The sequence below is a fragment of the Eptatretus burgeri genome, chromosome 8 (assembly GCF_056783735.1).
Source record: "Eptatretus burgeri isolate ZD-2024b chromosome 8, Ebu_testis_v1, whole genome shotgun sequence".
NCBI classification, from domain to species: Eukaryota; Metazoa; Chordata; class Myxini; order Myxiniformes; family Myxinidae; genus Eptatretus; species Eptatretus burgeri.
The window spans coordinates 67,027,588-67,052,134 of NC_140968.1; the positions used below are offsets into that span (position 1 = coordinate 67,027,588).

At 43.9% G+C, this 24,547-nt stretch overlaps 2 protein-coding genes across 7 annotated transcripts in view; one reads left to right on the forward strand and one right to left on the reverse strand.

Annotated features, from left to right (window-relative positions):
• Positions 1 to 10,301, forward strand: part of LOC147021942 (phospholipid-transporting ATPase ABCA3-like) — a 197,600-nt gene extending 187,299 nt beyond the window's left edge. For 4 of the 6 annotated variants that reach the window (XR_015061000.1, XM_085892392.1, XM_085892394.1 and 1 more), the window contains one exon: positions 6,761 to 10,301. Coding sequence is in view for 4 of the 6 variants with exons in the window: in XM_085892392.1 (XP_085748518.1) it covers positions 6,761 to 6,880 (120 nt within the window). In the remaining 2 variants the exon portion in view is untranslated. Of the gene's footprint in view, positions 1 to 1,103; positions 2,070 to 6,760 lie in introns of those variants that run through there. The other 2 variants (XR_015060999.1, XM_085892395.1) reach the window with 2 other exon arrangements.
• Positions 1 to 24,547, reverse strand: part of LOC147021943 (uncharacterized) — a 250,567-nt gene that overhangs the window by 133,651 nt on the left and 92,369 nt on the right. The gene's annotated exons all lie outside the window — the stretch shown is intronic.

The window sequence follows — 24,547 nt, forward strand, 5'->3', positions numbered from 1 at the left end:
CGTTTTAAAATCTGACTTTTATTTCACTTTAACAGCCTTTATGCTGCAAATACAATGGAGTTTGATTTTGGCCGACATGTATATTTCCTGGTTTAAGTATTATGCTCAAAGAGCAACCTGCACGTAATGTTGTTACGAGCCAGGATTTGAGGTTCGCCACGAGAGGAAGCAATCGGGTTCCTGCTGAACGCCTGGTCTTGAGGCCACCAGCCGCGGATAACTCTGCGGTCTGGCAGGTTACTAGTCAACCACAAATGCCTATTGATACCACCAAACTTGGTAGGGTTCTCGCCACTACGGGCATTACCTTTCAGTGCATTGGCAATATCAAGGGGGACTCAGACCCTCGATGCATACTTGCCTTATATTATTTAATCAGGTGCAACCGAGTGGAGCTGCCAAGTATGTATCGGCTAACCTATCGGTGGGGTAAGACTTCTCGGCTAACAAACATGCCGACTGTGCTGGACCAATGGAGGAAACGATGCAATGAGCTGGTTGAACTCAATTAACATAGGTTTATTCACAAAGGAGCATGAGGAAAAGCATGTGGTACAGTGAAGACAGGGGGTTTATTCACAACTGAAATACGTATGGCATGGACATACATTTTTCGTGCTTTGCAGCATAACACATACAGTGACACATTTATACAGCAAAGAGACACAGAGCAGAACTACACTGATGCTATCTAACTTACACACTCTTACACCAACATAACATGCCATCAGGATCATTCTGCAGAAGGGTAGAATAACAAGAAGATAAGAGAAAGCTGAGGCATTGGTGACCTCCAGCTTACCCGGCACACACTGTGGGCACGTGCGAGTCCAAAGTTCAGGGAAGGTAAGGGTGGGGGCCGGGGGGTCATGAAGAAGAAAGGGGGTGTCTTGGTGCATGTTGAGGAGGTGTGAGTGGGGTGCAGTGTTGTGCTTAGTGAGAAAGACAGGGTGCGAGTCAATGATCGCTCTCAAAAGACCGTTTCTTCACGACTTGCCCCTGCTGATTGCTGTTGTGCATCCACAGTAGACGAAGTGGAAAAGAGAGAATGTGTGAGAATAAGTACTATCCAACGTGTTATTGCTGGTTTCACCCTTCGCCAGATAATGTGCCTGTACAGCGTGGCACCTGGTCTGCTTGCTCAGTGCTCCGTTCCATTCCATTCCACCACCACCCGCTCTTACTCCAGAGGACTCACGTGAACGAGAACAGAACTCTCAGGGCTCCGAAGACTTAACTGCCCTCCCCCTACGACCAGCACCGATACTTAAAGATGCGGTGTGGTGGGGGCTGGGGGGCTTGGGGTGGAGTTTGTCAGGACATTTTGTGAGAATGGTCTTGTGGAGCATTGGTCACGCACCACGCTCTTCAATGTCCTTGATATTTGGAGTGTCGTCGATAGAGTTGGAGTGTCGTCGTTGTTAGTTGATGTGGATTGTAGTCGAAGGTTGATAAGGTGAGCCTGAACGATGCTGTTTCAATGGAATAGAGTCCGGAGTGTATTTGAAACAGGCAGGATGCTTATTGATGGCATGGTGATTGAAATGTGGTGAAGAAAGCTGCGGTGGTTGAGTTTGCAGTTTGGTTGTGGTGTGCAGATTCAAATAGGTTTTGGCGCACGTATGCAAATTAGGCTGTGAGCAGCGTGTGCTTGGTCGCGTGAGAAAGATTTGTGTGCAGGAATGAAAATGGGGAAGAATGGGGGAAAACCTACCGAATCCCTCACAACGCATATTCCCTTTTTAACCCACAAGACAAAAGGGAAGGACCCTATCTGAAACAAGTAATAACGAAATAACTTACTCGGGAACTGCAATATGTTGTGTGCCATTGCCTCGATTCTCAAAACCGTCACAATATATTGTTTGCAAGATAGTAGATTATGTCGATGTACTTTCACATGAATTATAAGCACCTGAGCAAATGATGTACAGATCAAGACAATTTTAATGTAGGATCAGAACATAATGAGGCAAGTGATAACAAGGAAGACAAGGTTTTTCATCATTTGCTCAGGTCCTTATTGTTCTGAAAGAGGGTAGAGACAGTTTTGTTATGGAAAAAAAAAAGATTGTTCTGAGATTTTTTTTTTCCCCCATTAATGCCTTTTAGTCCGGGAGCCAACCTGTGTACGAGGCTGTTTTAGGGTTGGACCTTACAGCCTCTGCTATAAAATTTTACACCCCCAGGATGTTTAGATATATGTTTGCAGTTCATGAAAACCAATGTTGGCAATTCATAAGCTCTTGCGAAAAATTTTGGCGGACGTTTTTGTTTGAGGAAGATTTGAAAATTTTGATAAAACAGCAATTGTCAATAAAATTTCTAAAAAAATTAAAAAATCACATTCATGAAAAATAAATGTGAACTAAATGTAAGAATTCAATCAGTGCATTGTAAACTGACAAAAAAAATTGCCTTTGTGGAAGTAAACCTCGTAAAAGTACATAATTTTGTGAAAAATGCCTTAAAAATAACGTTTTTTGAAGATGGCCTTTAGAACTTTTCTTATCATAGGCAGATGCTGCATTAGAATACTAATTCCTCTTAATGTGATATGAACATGGTATCCATGGCTAATTAAAACAGCAAATTTGAGTGAGTTCTATCAATTTTTAAAGAGAAAATTAACATTTTTGTCAACCAAAGTTACCCCTACCCCCAAAATCCTCTTACTCTATTGAACACAGTTCGGTTAAGGTTTGCTGGATCCAGGTTGGGTACTTCACAGTTCACTCTTCCAAAGGAAAATTCAATGGTGTTTGGAGTGACATGGCCCTGGAGCAGACATACAACAATGAAGGGAAGACATCGCTGTTCAAAGGCATATCTCAGGCACCAGCTGCTCGAGATAAATATGTGAAGACAGCACCATTTCTCACAGCTGTATCAGAGAACATAAAGTCTATGGCTAATCTAGGCCAACAGGAATCTACTCATCATGGAGAAACACATAAGCAGGCAACAGAAGAACATATGAATGTTGAGGAGATCAAGAAAGTGATATGCCAGCAGATGATAAACCCATTCCAGTGTAACAACCAAGTGGATCTGCTCAATAGAGCAACTGGTGAGAAGGATGCTTCGAAAGACTTGGTCCATGCTCAAGCTAAGGGCATGGAAGCCATTATGAAAGCAGAAGAGGTGGTCTCTATTAAGATTGAACCACTGAAGCTGGTAACTTTCTCCTCACAGAAGAAATCAAACCCATCAAGGAAACAGAGTTTAATCAGGATCTATCAAGATGAGACTGCAACTACACGTGTGTTGTGTTTCTATCGAGATGCCGACCCAGTCACAAGACAGATTGCATTTTCCCATGAGTGGACAGACTATCCATCATCCCTGTTTGAGGTTGATCCACGCTTAGCACAGGGGTTTGTAATGCGCAAAGGCAACAAGTCTGATTTCGTGGCAGTGCTAATTGCTGAAGCTGAGCAGGATGTTGTTTTACAGCTGCCATCATTACCACAGAGTGACCTATACACAGTTTATCTGGTAGACATAATGGCATTTGTAAATAAATACCAAAAAATGGGTGCGAAAACATTTGAACTTCCCCAGCTGTATCTTCGCAAGCTCCTGCAGTTGAAACCTGAAATGTGCAACTGTGTCAACATCATTGGTGATCAGTATGATTTTGATGATAGCCATATTTGAAGGGTGATGAGCAGCAGAGGAGAAACCAGACAGACCAGGCAAGACAATTCTCACCATCCAAGAGTCTAGAAATTCCGGACTGGAATTTACTCATGAAGAATCCAAGAAATAAAGGAAATCTTCAGAACTTCATTGGCACTTCCCTTTGTGAGAGTCCTGAAGCTATTCCAGATGGAGTGACCATCATTATTGGTGGTATGATGGAAAACAAAGGTCACACTCTTTCCATCACATCAGCATCAAGTTCAGTTCTGGACTTACCTTGTGAAGAACATGAAGAGGCAGACACAAGGATTATTGCTCATCTTGCATATTGTGTGGAATATCTTGATCACCATCGAGCTGTTGTGCATGCATCAGATACAGACATAATTATGCTGTGTATATATCACTTCTGCTGCTTGAACACATTGCAAGAACTCTGGATACAACGGCAGAATCAATACCTACCTATTCATGAGCTGGTAGAAGTGTTGAGCAGGAAGTACCAGAAAATCCTCTTGATGTCGCAGCTACACTTCTGTGCACATATGTGTTGTGTGGATGTGACACAGTGAGCTACCCATTCAGAAGGGGAAAAGAAGAGGTCAGGTCAGGTATGGGAGCATGTGCCAGAACAGCGCGTCGCTGCGTCCACTTTCCGCCGGTACTCCAGGGGCCTCCGTCTGGCCATCCCCCAGGCAGATGCCAGGCCCATCCCCATCTCCTTGAGATGATGGTCAACCTGCTGCAACCATGAGGCACGTGGTCAGCCCACTGGCCTCCTCCACTCATGAGACTCCCTCGCTGAGAGAATCTGGTGAGCAGGATCAGCGTCAGGAAAATGAGCCACATGTCCATACAGCCGCAGCTGACGCTCACGGACTATGCAGGTAACAAATCTCATCCGAGTCACTCTCAGCAACCGCTCGTTGGACACAAAATCCGACCAGCGATAGCCAAGGATTCTTCGAAGAGACCTGGTACCAAAGGAATTAAGTCTCCGTCTCAGATCCTTGGTCAAAGTCCAAGTCTCGCACCCATAGAGCAAGACTGGAAGTACCAAGGACCTGAAGACTCGGACTTTCGTCCTCCCGCACAGGTACCGGCAGCGCCACACCCCATGATCCAGTGAATCCATGACTCCCCAGGCCCGACCCAGACGTCTATTGACCTCCGGCTCACAACCTGCGGAGACATGAATATCACTGCCAAGGTAAGTGAATCTATCCACGACCTCAACATCCTCACCACAAACAGACACAGACAGGACAGCAGCATCCAAGATGTCACCGAAAGCCTGGATCTTAGTTTTGACCCAAGAAATCCGTAATCCCAACGGCTCCGACTCCTCATTCAGCACCTCGAGGGCCCCCAAGAGGATGTCTAAAGTCTCCGCAAAGATGACTGCATCATCTGCAAAATCAAGGTCCGAGATCTTGACATTGCCAAACGATGCACCGCAACTTGATCTCTCCGACATCCTCCCTAAAATCCAGTCCATACAAGTGCTGAAAAGTGTGGGGGCAAGTACACATCCCTGACGAACTCCAGTAACAACTGGAAATAAGTCAGAGATGGTACCACCACACTTCACAGCACTCTCAGTACCAGAGTAGAGTTCAGACATCAGATCGATCAGTTTCGGTGGCACCCCACGAAGACCAAGAATCCTCCAGAGGACATCCCGATTCACTGAATCGAACGCTTTACAGAGATCAACATAGGCTGCAAGCAGCCCCTGCCAAAACTCTCGTCTGCGTTCGGTGAGGACACGAAGTGCAAGGATACGGTCAATCGTTGACCTCTTTGGTGTAAAGCCTGACTGCTCTGGACGCTGGTGCTCAAGCAGATGGTGGCGAACCCTATCAAGAATTATCCGAGCAAAGACCTTGCCCGGCACTGAGAGCAGCGTCACCCCTCGGTAGTTGTTGCAGTCTTGGCGATCACCCTTCCCTTTCCAGAGAGGGACAACAAGGCCCCTCTTCCAGTCAGTTGGGATGATGCCTGTGTTCCTGTGAAAAGAAGAGCGGCACAGGTTTCTCTGGGACTGATAGGAAACCTTCCCCACCTTGTTGATTTTGGAAGAGATAGTGAAATGGCAGCAACAGAATGTGTCATTGATGAGGCCAGAGTATACTGGACTGCTCTGCATGGCCAAAAAGGGTTCAGCTGTTTGGATACCCTCAGGCAGCATATGTTTGTCTCTTCAAAATTAGACCTTAGGTCACTGCCAGCAACAGAAGATGCGTTTTACTTCCTTGTTTTAAGAGCATTGTATCAATTGCTTCTGTATAGACGTGCACATCTCAGTGACCGAGCACTTCCCCAGCCACAACATTTGGCAGAACCCTTATCAATGGAAAACTGGTCCCAATTCTCATGTCTAAGCCAGCCAAGCCAAACATAGACAAAACGGTGTCTTGCATGTGCAAATTATCCAAATGTCTGAAACGATGTTCATGCAAAAAGGCTGCTGTGCCTTGCTGAGTGACATGCATATGCCTTGGTCAGAGAGGTTCATGTGGTGGAGTTGTTTCAGAGAGTGACTCTTCCTCTGAAGAGGATGTTTCATGTCACAATATTGTGTTAATCCATTTCTAATTTTATCTTCCTTAAAACCATGGCATGTAAAAGTATGTTCTTGTTCCTGACCCCATTGATAGTCAAGCATTTCTGAGTTGCATAAATCTTTTGTTGTTTGACATATAACCTTGTCAATTGTAGGTAGGTTAAATCTACACCAATTGTGATATAGGAAATGAACTCCTCTTTAATATGAGGGGTCATTTGTGTATATAGGTTTAGTGGTTATGATTTTAGGACAATATGAATTACCCCTACCCCCATCCTACATCTTCGCTTTTGCCAACATTTTGTTATCAGAGGGGGCTCGCAAAAGTGTTGACTGTGTTGTTGCGCAAGAGTTTCACCATTGCCAACATTGGTTTTCATATACTCAAAGGGTGTCTCTTTATGAAAATCAACACAAAAATTTTATAGCAGACTGGGCAATTTTTTTTTAATTTTGATCGGTTGGCTCCCGGACTATTTGTTAACTCAACTTGGACCATTTTTATCTCAAGTTGAAATTGTACATGCTAAATGTGTCCACATCCAGGTGTTTGGAATAATGGAAAAGGCCAAGGAAGACTTCGCCCTTGAGGATTACTCGGTGAGCCAGATCACCCTTGAACAGGTCTTCCTCAGCTTTGCACGATTCCAACACGACCAGAGCTAGTGCATGACCTTTGCAACTTGTCAGGTCTGAAGAGAATGAGCCGAACCACCTTTCTTCTTCTTCCTTGTTCCATTTTATATGGTATGAGGCCTGGTGGTACCAAGCTGCTGCTGTCCCCACCATTGTATAATACTCCTCCACTGCCGTCTATCCCCAGCCAACTCTCTCTACTCTCTCATCATCCCATTTCACTTACATCCCCCCTCACACAATCTTCCAATCTCAGCTGAGGTCTACCTCTTGTCCTACTCCCTTACTCCCTCAACCTGTCTACTTTTTTGCCATTCCCTCTTACACCATCTGCACCAGGTGTCCTGCCCACCTCAATCAGCTCTTTACCAATCTCTCTGTCAGACTCATCCTCACATCGATCTCCTCCCTCATCCATCCATCCATCCTTCCACCATCCAACCTCTTCACTCTTGCTATCCTCCTGATCCAGTTGTTTTTGTCGACCTGCAGCATTTGTTGTTGCTTCTCTGTCTGTGCCACTGTCTCCAGAAAGTAAAGTTAGGCCTGCACTACACAAGACCCCAGAACATTCCCTTTCAATGACCTTGATATTTTCCTGTCCACCAAGAGTTCCTCCATTTTCCTCCATGCACATTCACTCACCTGGATCCCCCTCCACACTTCTGTCTCCGAACTACCACCCTCGGTCACCGTCCCACCGAGATATTCAAATCTGCTTACCTGGCAGATCTTCATCCCCTCTAAACTGATGTTCAGTTCCTTTCTATGCTGTCCGACCCACATTAGATCGTCTGCATATAGTGTTACGGATCTGGCAGCCATATTGCACACAGACAGACAGCAGTCCCTAAGTTTAGTTATTTCGATAAGTATGTGTTTACAGTTAGAATCCCCCCTTTGTCTAATGGGAATTACATGTGTGCGCTGTGAAGTTGTTTTATAGTCAGGTCTTTAAATCTTTAGATCCGACAAACCAACCACTCTGCCACTGAACTAGCGCTTTGCAGCGCGTTCCCATTCACAACTCCACTGAACTAGCGCGTTCCCATTCACAACTCCTCCACTGAACTAGCGCTTTACAGCGCATTCCCATTCACGGCTCCTCCACTGAACTAGCGCTTTACAGCGCATTCCCATTCATGGCTCCTCCACCGAACTAGCGCTTTACAGTGCGTTCCCGTTCACAACTCATCCACTGAACTAGTGTTTTACCACACCACCCCTTGCTGTCCAATCAGGAGCGAACAGCGTGTCAACGCACCTGATCCCTGTCTAACCAAGGGCGCACAGAGCGTCCGACACCGAGGCTCCACCCCGCTCAAGGAGTGGATAAAAACACCAGGCTCCCTTTGGATTCGTGTTCGGCGGTTCATGTTCGTGTTTGGGTTCGAGTTCGTGTTCATGATCGTGTTGGCGTCAGAGCCTGGTTGTGTGTCGGAGCCTGAGGAGAATCACTTGCTTTGCCTGCCTAGCCGCCTCCTCGCATGTTTTGCCGTCTGGATCGTGCTGGCGTCTGCCGCTCCACTCCTGGTGCCTTCCTCCTTGACGCCACATGAAAGCAGCGGGTTTTAGTCCTGCCACTGAGCCAGATCGTCGAAGACCGCACGAGGCGGACAGGTCCAAGCACAGGCTTTGGTCTCCAGCTCACCTTTCCCGAGCTGGAAGCCTTCAATAAAGACCCGATGGGGTCCGTTTCTTTTGGGTGTGTGTCTGTGTGTGGCCCCGTCTCTTAAGTAGAACTGTTAAGTGCTTTTTGCTCACGGTATATTGCCTGCCTGATATTCGGATAACTCTGCCCTTATGTGCTTCCCGCCCCGCTTATTATTGTAATAAATTTCCCTATTGTTGAATGTCCCAGCTCGTTCCCTGTCATTTCTTTTATTGGCTTAGCACGGTGCGTGTTGAGAAATAGCGAGGCAGTAAATTGTTCATTTGGACCGACAGGCCTCGGTAACCATCCGCTCGGGTTACACACGGTTCGAGCACGGTAACGGCTCGTCCCGCTTGAGGTCTGTCGAGGGTGTGAATTCCCCGGTAAGCTTTGTCGCGTGGGTACTTAGGTATATTGAAATTTGGCAATTAACCCTACTCCACGTGGTCGAATTATTGGCGATTCATTGCCTGTAAGGGACCCGTGCCTTTCAGACTTATCCGAGGGTCACGACCTAAATTCCGGTCTGTTCAGCGGAGCCGACTCTACTGCTCCCTCTAGCGGTCATGCTCGCCACCGATACCTGAACCCACAACAATATTACCTTTTTCAAAATGCCTCCTTTGCTGGCCCTCCTGCTCACCAGCTCCATCCCCATAATCCCACCAGCTCCATTTTAAAATCACAAACTGGTCCAACACGTGGAACATGTCTTTCAATCCGGACAAAACTCACACTCTCACTTCACTATGTCTCTTCGAAAGGACCGTTTAGAAAACCCACCCATCCACTTTCTCAACAATCCTCTGGAAGAAGTCCTTTCTTTCAAGCTTCTGGGTCTCACTATCTGCCATGACCTTTCCTGGGAAAGCCACATTTCAAACCTCGCCTCCAAAGTCAGTCGCCGACTGGGAATCCTCCGTCGTGCAAAGTCCTTCCTCGGCCCTCCCGAGCTCCTGACCACTTACAAAACTTTTGTCCGTAGCCTGATGGAGTTCTGCTCTCCCCTCTGGGCTGGTGCTCCTGCCTCCCACCTTTCTCGGCTTCACGCTGTAGAAACCAGGGCATTTCAGATCATCGGCATCTCCCGCAATGAGACTGAGTCTTTGGGCCTCTCACTCAATCACCACAGGTTGGTCGGTGGTCTTTCTGTCTTCTACCGTCTCCTCTCCAGCCTTGCCCCCCCTCCCCCGCCCTCTCTCTGTGATTTGTCCCCACCACATTTCCTCAGGGCGCTCAAGGTCAGCTAACAACTCCCTTCTGGTAAAACTACCAAAATCACGAATCACTGCTCACCTTCACTCTTTCATTCCTCTTTTTCCCCACCTTTGGAATAAACTCCCTCACTCTATTCTTTCCCATTCTTCCCCCCAGGCTTTCAAAACAGCTGTTCACCACCACCTCTTATCATCCCCCATCCAAATCCTCGATCTTTTCTACCCCCGATAATCCACCCCAGCCCACTTCCTTCAAATTCCCTGCTTTCCTTCCTGAAAGTCCCTGTAATGTCCATCTTCTATTCCCATATTCCCCATCCCATCCCTCTCCCTTCCACAGATCTCCTAATGTCTCTGTTCCCCACTATTTTGTCCCTCCATCTCCCGCCCCTCTTGTCTCATGCCCCCTTGATGTGCGTTGTGTGTTAGCTCTCACACGAGCCTCGACAAGGTATACAAGAAAAAAAAATAAACAGTGGTGGACTGAGTGAACTTCCCTGCTTCAATCCAATGTTCAGGCTGACCTCTTCTGACAACACATGACCAACCAAAACTCTTCTATTCGTTCCTTTGTACATCCCTTCTCCCAACCGAGCTTATACTTCCGACAAACCCACCCATCTTGGTTTTACCATCACCATCTCTCTCGGGACAGTCAACAAGTCTTCCCAAGGCCCACAAGCCATAATACCATTCCCCCCTTGAATCTCCAACCTCTTCTCTAACAACTATCTCAGCATAAACACCCCATCCATCTTCCTTCTACCCCTTCTAACCCCCTGGTGTTCTTCCTGCTCCACCCAATTCCTTTTCCTCCCATCCAGAATACTCACTAGTAGCTTCATGACATAACTTAGAACCACTATTACTGTGTGACATAACTGAGAAGAACCACTATTACTGTGTTCAAAGCCATAGTATTTCCAATAATTACCTTTCTTTTGGGTAAGGATTATTGCACTTATGTTTTGGGGACTGTAATCTGTTTTATTTTGCAGTCAGGTATACCTTTGCTCAACTCGGTGTATTCAATTATTTCTGAATCTGTCTACTTTATAAATAAAAACGTTTAGTGATAATAAACCTTGAACAATTTAAATCAGATGTGCAAAATGAAGACAAAGTTTTACATTGTAATGTAGTTTTGGTTATGAGACTGTATTTTTGTGAAGTTTGTACTGGGTTTCTGAAGTTTGCAGACCTGTGGCCTTTCAGTGGTTTATTATATTGATTGTTGCCTACCATTCATTGTGCACTGACTCTGTTGGCCTGGGTGTGCCTCTCTTAATAAATCACCAGCCAATTACCCCCATGCATTGTGCTGCTATTTTATTGAGTAATCAGAATAGCAAGAACATATATGTCTGTGTGGGTTATTGGTTGCTGGTTGTTACCTCCATATGTAGGTTTCAGAAGGTGGAACGGAGTCCTCCCAGGTTGTCGAAGTATCCACCTCCATTTCACTAAGGGCGGTCACGAATCATGGATCAAGATGTGAAGTTTTTCCCTCAAAGTTTTGTTCCGAGGGCTCTTGTAGTTCGTTTGTAGTAATATTCCCAGGGATGGTTTTTAAGATCTCTGTGAAGTTCTTCTTCATCTTTCCCATTGCTTCAATGATCACTGGTGCAATTTCGGATCTCTTCAACTTCCAAGATCTTTTCACTTCATCTTTGAGGTCTTGGTATTTGGTCGCTTTCTTGATTTCTGTGTTGTTTAGGCCAAAATTACCTTGTTCTGAAAGAGAGAGAGTGTGTGTGTGTGTGTGTGTGTGTGTGTGTGTGTGTGTGTGTGTGTGTGTGTGTGTGTGTGTGTGTGTGTGTGTGTGTGTGTGTGTGTGTGTGTGTGTGTGTGTGTGTGTGTGTGTGTGTGTGTGTGTGTGTGTGTGTGTTCGGTCATTAAGCAGAACATATTCTTTTTGCTAACCCCACCTCCTCCTGTCACCTTTCTTTTCCCCCCTTTTCTGTCTCTGTCTTTGTCCCATCACTCCCCCGCCTAATAAAATGCAGCATTCTTCTCACACACTTCTGTCTCTATCTCTCTCACCCCCTTCTCACACTCCTCCCTCCCGTAGTGTATAGCTACTTTTGGTGAGGTGTCGCTCTTCCCATCCCCACCCCCCACCCCCTCCCATCCTTGCTCTTCCCCCCTTTCCAGGTCCCCCTTTCTCATCTCCTCTTAGCTTCCCCTCCTTCCTCTCCCTCCCTTCCCTCTGTCCTCTCCCTCCTCCTTCCTCTCTCTCCCTCCTCCTTCCTCTCTCTCCCTCCTCCTTCCTCTCTCTCCCTCCTCCTTCCTCTCTCTCTCTCTCTCTCCTCCTTCCTCTCTCTCTCTCTCTCTCTCTCTCTCCTCCTTCCTCTCTCTCTCTCTCCTCCTTCCTCTCTCTCTCTCTCTCTCCTCCTTCCTCTCTCTCTCTCTCTCTCCTCCTTCCTCTCTCTCTCTCTCTCCTCCCTCTCTCCTCTCTCCACTCCTTCCTCTCCCTCCCTCCTCCCTCTCTCTCTCTCCTCCCTCTCTCTCTCCCTCCTCCTTCCTCTCTCTCCCTCCTCTCTCCACTCCTTCCTCTCTCTCCTCCCTCCACTCCTTCCTCTCCTCCCTCCTCTCCTTTCTCCCCTCCTTCCTCTCTCTCCTTCTTTCTCTCTCCATCCTTAAAACCCCCATCAGCAAAGCGATGGGTTGTATTTGCAAGTCAAAAATAAAACCATTTACGATATTCGTAAAGTATGTATGCTTAACAAATAATTTGAGACAAATTCAGGGGTTTTGTTGATTTTTTGTTCAATATATCACAAAATGAGGATATCTGTAAGAGCACCGTTTTACAGGGGGGGGGGGGAAACACTGACTTTGGAATGGTGCTGATTACTCATCCTGTGATATGGGGCTCAATATCAATGAATAATGACATCCAATGATGTCACAATGGAAGGAATGTCTCAAAAGGTCAATAATGTGTGTAAGCACCATTACAATGAATGACTGCTGAAACCCTGGCTTAAGATCTTAGGGTCTTGACTCTGTATACAAAAAAATTAAAATAATACAATTAGACCAGGCAATCTAGCCCATTTTTTCACTTGATCGGGAACAAATTGCAACAATTTTTTTAAGCGCAATGCATTTTTCTATGAGGTCCCCAGAACACCAAACTAAAAGTCCTAAGAAATCCCTGTTGTGGAAATACGTCTAATTTGCACAAATCCAATATGGCAGTCAATTATCAATATTGTGCCATATCTTTGCTCACATATGACATATTTGAATGATTTCAACTTCTATAATGGGTATTTTGTATATAAGGATGCATTTAGAATACTTTTAAACTTCCCTGGAACAAAATCTCATTTACATATATCCAATATGGCCGTCAAATATCAATATCTTGCCAAATCTTTGCTCTCAGATGTATTTTAGTGATTTAAATTTCTATAATGAGATCTTTGGATCCAAGGATGTATTTGTAATACTTAAAAATTTCATTGGATGCATCTAGGACACTACAGTATTCAACCAGATAAAAATCTCATTTGCATAATTCCAACTGACCACCAAATATAATTTGCTTACAATCCATGATAACCGCAATCAAAATGGCTTGATCCAAAACTAATATTTGGTGGACTCTGGTCAAATTTGAGGTTAATTATGTTATTGTTTCTACATACATCATGATATATGTTGCTATTTTACAATCCCCCTGAGGTACCCCTCACTTAATGGTGCAATCTGGGGGAATCCCTGGGGAATCCCCATGGGAAATCCCCTTTTGGCTGTTTCAATGATACCATGTGGTGAGGCGCAGTGATAGGTACTGGGCAGGACTATCCACAGATCTCACAATTAAGCAAGTGCTGATGAGAAGTATAAAGACACATGGAGGCCTGACAAGAAGAAAAGGAATGACAAACTCAGCGTTTGGTGTGGGTCCTTTCCATGCCAGCATGTGCAAATATCAACGAGGCCATGCAGAAGCTCAGTGGCATCTCATTTGAAACCAGTGACCAGCACAAAGACCTGTCAAAAGCGAGACAAGCTGGAGATGTCAATGACACCCTTGATCTTATCAGCTATCTCAGGGAGAGAGATCCATTCGCACGGGATCCGTCCCTGTTTAACATTGCAAATGGCATGACAGCCCAGGAAGGAGTCAACCGTTGAAAGATCAAGAACAGTTGGAGAAAAGATTTCTAGCATCCATGGTTGGGAAATCTGTAGAAGAGTTCACCTTCCGGAAATGTGATCGAGCAGTGACGCTTAATTCAAGATCAACTGTCAAGATCAAAGGAGACTCTGTGAAGGTAGATCCACAGTTGATCTTCCAGAGACTGGTAACCATTGGGGAGTGCTGTGAAGATCTACAGTCACTCTTCAAATATGAACTGTGTAGTTACCCCCCAGCATTGTTTGAATCGTCCTTCCTTCCCCTGCAGGCCAATAAGGCTGTCCTTGCCGATGTTCTCTGGAAGACCATTCAAGGGGAGCAACGAGAACCAATTAGAAATGTCCAGTATATTATCGATGGTGGTGCGCAACTTCATCGTCTTCCATGACCAAGAGGTTCCACAAATGAGAGTGTCAGTCAGATTTATGTCACATATGTTACACATAAATATGGGGCTGCTACCATTATCTTTGATGGATACCAAGACGGTCCAACAACAAAAGATGCCACGCACATGAGAAGGACAGGGGCTTGTTCAGGCATGACAGTAAACTTCACTGGTGGAATGGTTATACAGTCCAAGAAAGAGGAATTCTTGGAAAATGTGACAAACAAACAGCGATTTATTGTTTATCTTCGTGATAAACTAGAGCTGGCTGGGTGTAATATAGATCATGCAAAGCATGACGCTGATGTGCTCATTGTCCAAACAGCTGTTGCATCTGCTAGAATCAAAGACTGTCCTGATAGGGGATGACACGGACTTGCTCATCTTCCTACTGCATCATGCTGAACCGGATGTACATGACTTGTTCCTGGCCCCAGAGCCCAGGCAATCAGCAAAAAAGACCAGGATATGGTGCATAAAGCAGTCTAAGGAATTTCTTGGTCCTGATGTTTGTGACCATGTGTTATTTATCCATGCAATCCTTGGCTGCGATACAATTTCTCACCTGTTTGGATTGGGAAAGGTTTTAGCAGTAAGGAAGATCAAGAGTGTTGCCCTATTCAGTCAGCAAGCCAAGATGTTCAGCCAAGAAGGACATGTGGCAAAACAGGACATTATTGCAGCAGGAGAAAAAGCACTTGTCATTATATGGTGGTGCCAAAGAAAAAGGACTGGACACTTTCGATACAGGTGATTTTGTGAGAGGGTTTCCAAGAGCACATCTCATGTAGAACCTCAAACTCTACCCCCAACCTCAGCAGCTGCAAAGTATCACAGCCTCCGTGTATATTATCAGATGATGGAGTGGAAAGGAAGAAGCATCAATATGAAGCCGGAAGAGTGGGGATGGCACATGGTAGATGGACAATGTTTGCGAAATCAAACTGACCAGCTTGCAGCCCCATCAAAACTACTGGATGTCATCTGCTGTAACTGTAAAACAGACTGTAATACAAAGAGGTGCGCATGCAGAAAGTATAGTCTGCATTGCAGTGCTGTTTGTGGAGAATGCTGTGGGACAAGTTGTGCCAACTCACAGCTACCAGATTTCACTGATGACTATAATGATGACCTTGATGGGCATCTTCAGCAGGGTATTAATATGCCTGCAATGAAACACGAGCCAAAGAAGTGACTGTCATAAATTTGATCACAAAATATCGATATTTGGTGGCCATATTGGATTTTATTAAATTCATCCATCATTTTATTTAAACCCATCAAATCAAAATATGAAACTATCCCAAATTTAGCCTTTGATCCCCTCAAATATTCTAGAAATATAAACCGCTCAAACCTGTTGTCTGAGAGTAAATATATGGCAAAATATTGATATTTGGCAGCCATACTGGATTTATGCAAATGAGATGTGTATAAAAAATACATCCAAGAAAATTGTTAAATACTCTAAATGCATTCTTGTATGCAAAAGATATATACTAGAAGTTGAAATGGCTCAAATATATCATCCAAGAGCAAAGATGTGGCAAAATATTGATATTTGGCGGCCATACTGGATTTATGCAAATGAGATTTTGTTCCAGGGAAGTTTAAAAGTATTCTAAATGCATCCTTGTATACAAAATACCCATTCTAGAAGTTGAAATCACCCAAATATGTCATCTGTGAGCAAAGATATGGCACAATATTGATAATTGGCCACCACATTGGATTTATGCAAATTAGATGCATTTCCGCAACAGGGATTTCTTAGGATTTTTAGTATGGTGTTGTGGGGACCTCATATAAATGCATTGTGCTAAAAAAATTCTGTTGCAATTTGTTCCCGATCAAACCTTATTTTGCCTGGACTAAATAGACACTGGAAAACCACCTTCATGTTATATCACTCAGAAGGAAAGATTGAAATACCAGGAGTAAATATATGACACGGAATCTACCAGGGCGACAGCCTTCCCCCCTTTTTGTTTGATCTGACCCTGGACCCACTGACTAACCTCGATAACAAACAAGGACACAAATACACCCCAACATCCCCAAAAAATAGGAAACGTCACACATCTCTTCATTGAAGACTTGAAGCTCTTCACACTGAAAGATGAAAAATTGGCTGCAGAACAGGTAAGAGTAGTAAAACAGGACTCTGAGAACATTCAAATGGAATTTTGGCCAAGATAAATGTGCCAAGTGCACATTTGTAGCAGGTATACTAACAAAAATGGACAACATAAATATCGAAGGAAGAACAACGATTCAGGAGCTAGAAAACTAAGTATCATACAATCAATGCTTCAGAGAATAAAAGGGCCTCCAAATCTGTCACAAACAAATGCACAAGACAATTGCCAAGGGATACTTAGGTATATGAGATGAATCGTCAAAACATCTCTTCCAAAGCAACAAAATCAAAGGTATAAACCAACTCATAGTACTCGTGTTTCAATATATTCGTGGAATAATAAACTGGCCATTGTCAGAAATCAACAAACTAGATATCAAATCAAGGAAACTCATCACTATCTACAAACTGTTCTATAAAAACAACGTGGCCCAAGAATGTACCTGCTGAGATGAGGAGGTGGTGGCCCGTGGAGCTCAATCAAGTGCACACAACTATGACTGTCGGATTAACAGAAGATGCAAAAAGCTTAACAGACTACCAAATACAATTTGTGCACAAACGCGAAGACAAGAACATTGAAAAGATATCTTCAATTCACTTTGCAAAAAATTTCCAAGAACAGGTGTGAATAGGAGATGCTTCACATGAAATCGATATAGCAACAAATACAGCCCCAATGATTACAAAGAAGACATAAGAAAAATATAAAACAAAATACCAACAAATATACACCAAATGGGAGAATGACAAAAGAGCAGGAAGATTTTTGTAAAAGGAGCTGGACACATTGGGGATTGGCAACAATGGCTCATTTGAGTGGGTAAGAAGAGGTCCACTTAAGTGGGATGGAGAACGATTCAGAATAAATCCCCAAGACCAAGGACAATATAGCAATGGCTTAAAGAAGATGGCATGATTGAGTAAATCAGACAAGTATAGGTTCTGCAAGGCAAAAACAAAAAGCACAAGTCACCTTCTCTCGGAATGTAAAAAAAAAACTCATGTCAGAACAGCTGTACACACAAAGGCACAACAGTGTAAGCAGAATAATCCATTGGCACATCTACAAAAAGTTCAATACATCATGGAAGCATTTACCAAAAGTGGTCATTGAAAATGAGGATGTCATGAGACCTGACCATCCCATCAAGCGTGAACATAGAAACAAAGCATTGTGACCGGACTTAGTGCTCATACAACCAGAGTTGGTGTCAAAGCCACCCAATGCTCACCTGTTTATACATTTATCGTTTTTAAAAGACTAGTCTAATAATTAATATTTTTTATAAAACATTGCAGTGAAGTCTGATCGAAATAATTTTAAAGCAATATATGTATTTGTATATTGTAATCAGTAACAAGTGCGCAAGTGAGCACAATATATGCCCGAACAAGAAGGTATATACTGTACAGAATTGTGCTACAACATGGAAAACAGCATCCTGCTTGCCATGGCAACCACTTTAGATGACGAACATACGTCACGACATACCGTCTCCACAGTCTGTACCTATGTACCAAATATGAAACGTGAAAGTTGAAAACTTTGGGAGTTAGAGTGCAGACAGGGACGGACGGACGGAATGAATCACATTATACGCCCTGATATATATATATATATATATATATATATATATATATATATATATATATATATATATATATATATATATATATATATATATATATATATATATATATCGGGTGTATAAAAAAGTGTGGTAGATAAAAACATTAAAAAGGAAAAAATAACTTGCACCAAAAACTTTAACATTTTCACGCTCACGCTCACGCCGGGGTATCGCTATAGCTCTCTGTTCTTCGAACAAGCGAGCTAAAAAGGAAATGACGGTTTTGCTAATCATCGTGTCAGAACCCATCGACTTTGATTTAAATAACGCAAAAAAATAGGAAAATGACCAAGTCCCAGGATCAAAAAAAAAAAATGAAGTTAACAGATCTTGGAAGCTGAAGAGCACTGACATTGTGCCAGTGATCGTTGTAAAAATGGGAGTATGAAGAAGAACCTCATTATGACATCTTAAAAACATCCCAGGGAATATTACTACAAACAAACTACTGTCTGGGGATCAGTGACGATACTGAAAATAATTCTCAAAATAAAAATATGAGAACATTAAGACTTTGCGACTTGGTCTTTGAAATGTGATCCTTGACTGTAACGGAGGTGGATACTTTAAATCCTGGGAGGACTCAGTTCCACCTTCTGAAACTCACAAATGGAGATAATAACCAAGAGGAGACCCATCATTGGCCCATCATGGCTGCGTTGTATCCATTTAATGTATTAATTTATTTTCCTTTCATGCATTGACTCTATATTTCGTACAAGTAACGGAAAATCGAAATCACTTCCCATTTAATCTATATTCATTTCCACAGTATATCTCAATCAATCTATAAGTGGAAAATTGAACCAGGGTTCCAGTGCACAATGTCGTACTATACTCTTTTTGAAAGATAACGTGTGGTTATTTGGTGGCCATGACTGACGGCAGAGCTAGGACCTTGCCAATTTATGTTCAAGATGCAGCATATCCTGCTGCCACTGTTCCAGGATGGCAGTTTTCAAAGGGTTCTATGGTAAAAGGGAACAAATCCAGAACCTTGGCAGGGTCCCAGAGCTCAGAGGTAAGCAGGCTAACTAACCGAGATAGCCAGCCTAACACATTGGGCCGTTCGATGGAAGTCTCCTGTCCAAGTACTAAATAGGCTCTTGTCTGATTTACTTCCAAAATACAATATTCAGGGAATGGAGTGCATTGAATAATTATCAGTATTATATCGGTGTATTTGGCATAAAGTCTTGCAGATTACCAGGCACTGTGGCATGCATTCGAGCTACATTCAGCTTCTGAAACAGTGAACCTGCTTGGGAATGGTGCACTGTGGGACTCACTTCATCCTGAATTGGACATTAAGCGAATGTTCCACTTCAGTGGTGGCATTTGCATCGATGGGGAAGAGAAGGTGGTCCAATTACCTATCAATCTTCCAGACAGGGCGACTGGCTTACTGCCTCGGTGGTGACGCCAGTGTCCAAGGAGGGGGAGAAAAAAGGGGATCAAAGCAAACTATCCAGGGCGTATAATTCGTAGAGCTCTTGTAGGACCCGCACAATAGAGGAGAAATTACAGTGACGGCTTCAGCCTTTTATTGCAGCACATTTGGCAAGGATCCGGCGGCTGTTTGTCCAGTCAATGGGCAGCCATCTCTGACTCTGCACGGCGCCAAGCCCCATTCATGTGCAGCCTTCATTGATTGCATTTCGGGATTGGCGCCGAACGTGCTTTGTGGTTACCGCTTGCTGGGCTGGCAGCTTGATGAGGCATGGTGGCTGGGTGTACGTGTGTATTTGTGGTAGGAGACTTGTTGCATCACCTGTGATAATGGCACCATCCCGTCGGTACGCTTGGTCAAAGTGTGGCGGTTTGGGCGAACACTAAAGTTCACCAGCAGAAGCAACTGTTTGTCGAACAAATATTGAACGATGGTGTTTCACACTTCACGAGAAAATTTAATCCAATGGCAGCAAATTGCATTCAATACATTCACGGTTATATATCTATGCAGTGATCTTGCAGTGTTTTCTGAATCATCCACACTGAGATCCTGACCGATACGATCCATGCGGAGATGCGTGCCATCGGTCAACGTGAAGTGTACGGGATAAAGTGAAAATCTTCAAAAGTGAAAAAGAAAATAGGTCATGCAATAAGATGGGAAAACTAGAATTTTGCAGGCAAGACAAGGCCTGAAGAGGCCAATTAGTCCCGAAGGATGATGGGAAAAGGAGATGCAGAGGTTGCTTGCCAAGAGCATGTCACGGAACGATGGTTCCTCACATGAACTAAAGCAAAGGAGTTTCACAGGAAGGCTGTGACACATACACACAGGCACAAAGGGCAGCATGGCGCCGGGAAACTGAATGCCTGGCGTGGAGACTGCAGCGCGCCAGCCATGAGAGCATTTCAGTCCCTGCCAGGTCGTAGGCTTCCAATCTTCTCCAAAGACTGCCCTTTCAGAACAAGCTGAAAAGTTTGTGACGCTTCTACTTGGATGTTCCAAGATGCAAAATATGCATCATTTTATTCCACAAAACCCACACTAGGTTTGGGCAAATTACGAGATGAGAATTCAAAAATACTGTGGGCACGAACTGAACGGTTGCTTTTAGTGAACTTCTCGTTCCACAAATAGATGTTTAACGCTAAAGTCGTTTTGGTGGCACATCACCAGTAAGAGAAAAAAACATTTATGAGCGCAAATAACCTTCTCTCCCTGAACAGGCAAGATAATTTGAAGATCATAGTATAAAGAATGCATTTTAGGTGAACTTTGAAAGAGGCACTCCGCCAAGAATGCCTATTCGAATTGACTTTGAAAATGAATGGCGGATTCAATGCGGGGTTATTTGAGCCGGGTGGAAAATATGAGCATGCTTGATATTTAATATAAGACAATTTTATTTGAAGAACTTTCTTGGACGTGATATATATCATCAATGTTCTGGCAAATAGAGCGTACTATCTGTTGGATGGGTTGTTCACATCGCGATTCGATGCGATTTGAAGCCTTTAGGGTGCTACCCTGCTCGTGTTCCCCGATGTTATCCATTTTCTAACTAATGATTTGAACCAAGATGTTGAAATTTCTGCACAACTTGATTTTGGCTCATGTCGCATTGTTAACATGTTTACTACGTAGAAGGAGACTGAACGGTGTTTTATTTTTTGTTGTTTTTTTTTTTTTTTAAATAAAGAACCGCATTGTCGAGAATCGTCATCCTGCGTCTGCATCAGCTTCATCCCACTTCGGGAGACTCGTCACGAAGCAGTTGAACCGACAGTTTCATGTAATGCATTACTCACCATTGGTGCGAGCGCGCAGATGGCTAGCACCTCACTGCTTTTGCTGCTGCCAGCAGTCAACCCTCTGACCACTAATAAGTTCACCTGCCAGAACTCGTACAGGAAAACACTTCACCGAGGGTAGTTTCCAACCTCCAGCCACTGCTGAGCACATTCTGTTTGCTTATTGATTTCTCTTCATACCGTTGTCACGAAATACAAATCGCACGTTTGCTGTGCTGTCCATTGATGGCGCCGGCGTGGGAGAGAAACTCAAATGGATTCCAGTCGATCTGGCTGATGGTTTAGCTGTTGCTAGTTGTTTTTTTTTCTTTCTTTCTTTGCCTTTGGATGAATTAGAACTCGGCAGCTGTTTCTCATCCATGCAATATTTCATTCAAAAGACATAATGGTTAGAGCGTCCGTTCCGAGTCTGGGAGCTCGGCGGTTTGAACCCCGGCCGAGTCAGACCAAAGACTTTACAAAAATGGTTTGTGCTGCTTCCTTCCTTGACTCTCAGCATTTGAAAAGATAGAGCATGTACAAACAACTACGATAAGTTGGCACTACAAGCGCAGGATTTGGTTGGCTCAATGGCCTCCTGCATTGAAGTTCCTTCAAATTGGGCTAATCTAATTATTATTATGATGATTATTATTATTATTATTATTATTATTATTATTAGCAGTCGTATTATTAGCAGTTAATTCTTACAGTTTTCTTCATGTCCGTTACCAAAGATGCAATGAGATATTTGTCATGAGGATAGAGCTAAGTGGATGGAAAAAGGAGAGCACAACACAAGACAGAGGTAATAAGAGATCTCGAGGATCATAATTCAAAGCATTTTCAAGAAGGAGTTTCTGATCGAATGAGGAGACTGAATATTTCTCCCATACTGTTGAGAATTGATGAAGAGCTAAATGCCAGAGCATGAAAGGTTTCTATTTTATTTTTTTTGACAGTGCAGTCTTGGGGAAGGGCTGGCGGGATAGCACGCTCGCCTTTGAGCTGTCAAGCCTGGGTCCCTATCCTGACCCACCTATAAACTGTCATCCTGGGGTTTCACAGGCAGCGTGAGGCATCAATGTGTATGCCGCCCTCAGATGGACGTTAAACTGGGTGTCCCGTCTGTCGGCAATAGTTGGTGACGTTAAAGTTTCCACGGTGTCCTTTGTGAAGAGCAGGCGAGCTATCGCCGGCACCCTGAGCAAATTCTAAATCCTCTGCCATGTCAGTCATTCAACGATCCCCAACTTCAGATTACAACCAAACATACCAACTCACTCACTGTCATTTTTCCAACGTTGAGGCTTTCTGCTCACCAATCTCTTGTCCTTTCTTCCTGTGGAATTTCCTCCAATGTTGTTCTTCTTTCATTCTTTCAAGGGAGTGGCTCACCAGGTAAGGCTATCATTTTTTGATTCCATGTACCATGCTGTCGACAAGTGATGATGTTGCTGAAGCAGTTTCTTGGCAAAGGTTATACTGGGTGGTTTGCCATTGCCTTCCCAGCGTTGTTTGTCCATCTAGCCTTTTAAATGCCAAGCGTCAAGCAAGGAAACCACCGACCTGCCAGACCTGAGTGGATGTGCGAACCATACACCACCGAGTCCGGTTAAGGCTGTCAAACCCAAGGTTTTTAATCGAATTGTACTAATCTTGTCTGGTTTTAGTCTTGTGTCTACCTGTTCCCCAACCAAATGTGTCTTCTTCTTTCTGGTGCTCGGTCCGAAGGCAGGTTCAGTGATGCCAAAGCAGCCCCATGGCAAGGATTACACTCGATAGTTTTTGTCTGCCTTCCCAGCGGTGTTCAGGACAGGACGTTGTAATTTGTTCAGGGTGCCGGCAATATCTCCCCTACTCTTCGTGAAGGACACCGTGGGATCTTTGACGTCCACCACCTAATGCCGGAAGATGGGACGCCCAGTTTAATGTCCATCCGAGGGACAACATTGATGTATCACTCTTCAAGTGAAACACCAAGATGGCACTTTATAGTTTGGTAGGGATTCGAACCCAGGCTATAAAGCTTAGAAGCAAGTGCATGTACATATATGCCATCCTGCCAGCCCAAATAGGAATGCAATGTAAATTTACCACATTGAACGTCGAATTGCAAGATCTTTAAGGCAGAATCACAGTGCAATCATTTCATGCTTAAGGGGTAGACCCATGAGTTGGAGTTGATGATTACAACCTGGATCATGTTTTACATCGAATCACTGCTGTACATCAATAATTTGAACAATAGGGTTAGAGTCGGCTTTCCAAATTTGCAGATGACGCAAAGTGTGGAGGTAAGGTAGATAGCAGGGAGATCAGGATTGGAGATTCAGGAAAGTTTGGATACTTTAATGCAATGGGTCAAATATTTTGGCAGATACAGTTCAACATAAAGAAATGTAAGGTGCTGTAGATGGGTAAGAATAATGAAAATGGAGATTATTTGATGCAAGGAGCAGTTTAGGAAGCTTGTCATACAGGAGAAGGATCAGGGGGTGGAATAGATTTGGGGGAGGGGGGGTAAGCAGACGGGGTAGTGCCAGGCAGCTATAGGTAAAGGTAATAGGGTTTTAAGTTGTATCTGTAGGAGGATAAATTATAAATCAAAGGAGGTCGTTTTAACACTATGCAATAATTTAGTGAGGCTTCATCTCGAGTATTGTTTCCAGTGTTTGTCACCACATCTGAAGGAGGACATAGCTGCTATGCCATAGAGAGGGTTTATTGTCGGGCTACTAGATATATTCTGGGGATAGCTACGTGGAGCAGCTGGAGACAGGGCTTTTACATTGGGAAGGAGGTGGTTACGAGGGGATCTGACAGAGATGTTTAAGATAACGAGAGGTATGGTATAGCTTATAGACTACAGACAAAATCAATTCAGAAGAGCTTTCCAGAATAACTGACACTAACAGGCCAATGCAAGGGGGACATAGTTCAACAGTAAAGAAGATGAGAGTTCAAGGGTAATAAGACAGGGTCTTTCACTCAGAGAGTGGTGATTGCATGGATTGGTCTCCTTACAAGGGTAGTGCCAGTGGAGTCAGTGGATTATTTAAAACTGCAGTTGGATAAGTATCTGGAAGTAGTGAGGATGGGGGAATACTTAGATATTGGCAGGATTCCACAGGCTTGATGCATGACCTTCTCTCAGGTGGTCTCATGACCTTCTCTTCTCTTCTTCCATCTGAGGGCGAATGGCCTTCTCCTACATTGAGGTTCCTTGTATTTCCTTGTACAGGGTGACTGAACATAAAGAGGCCCC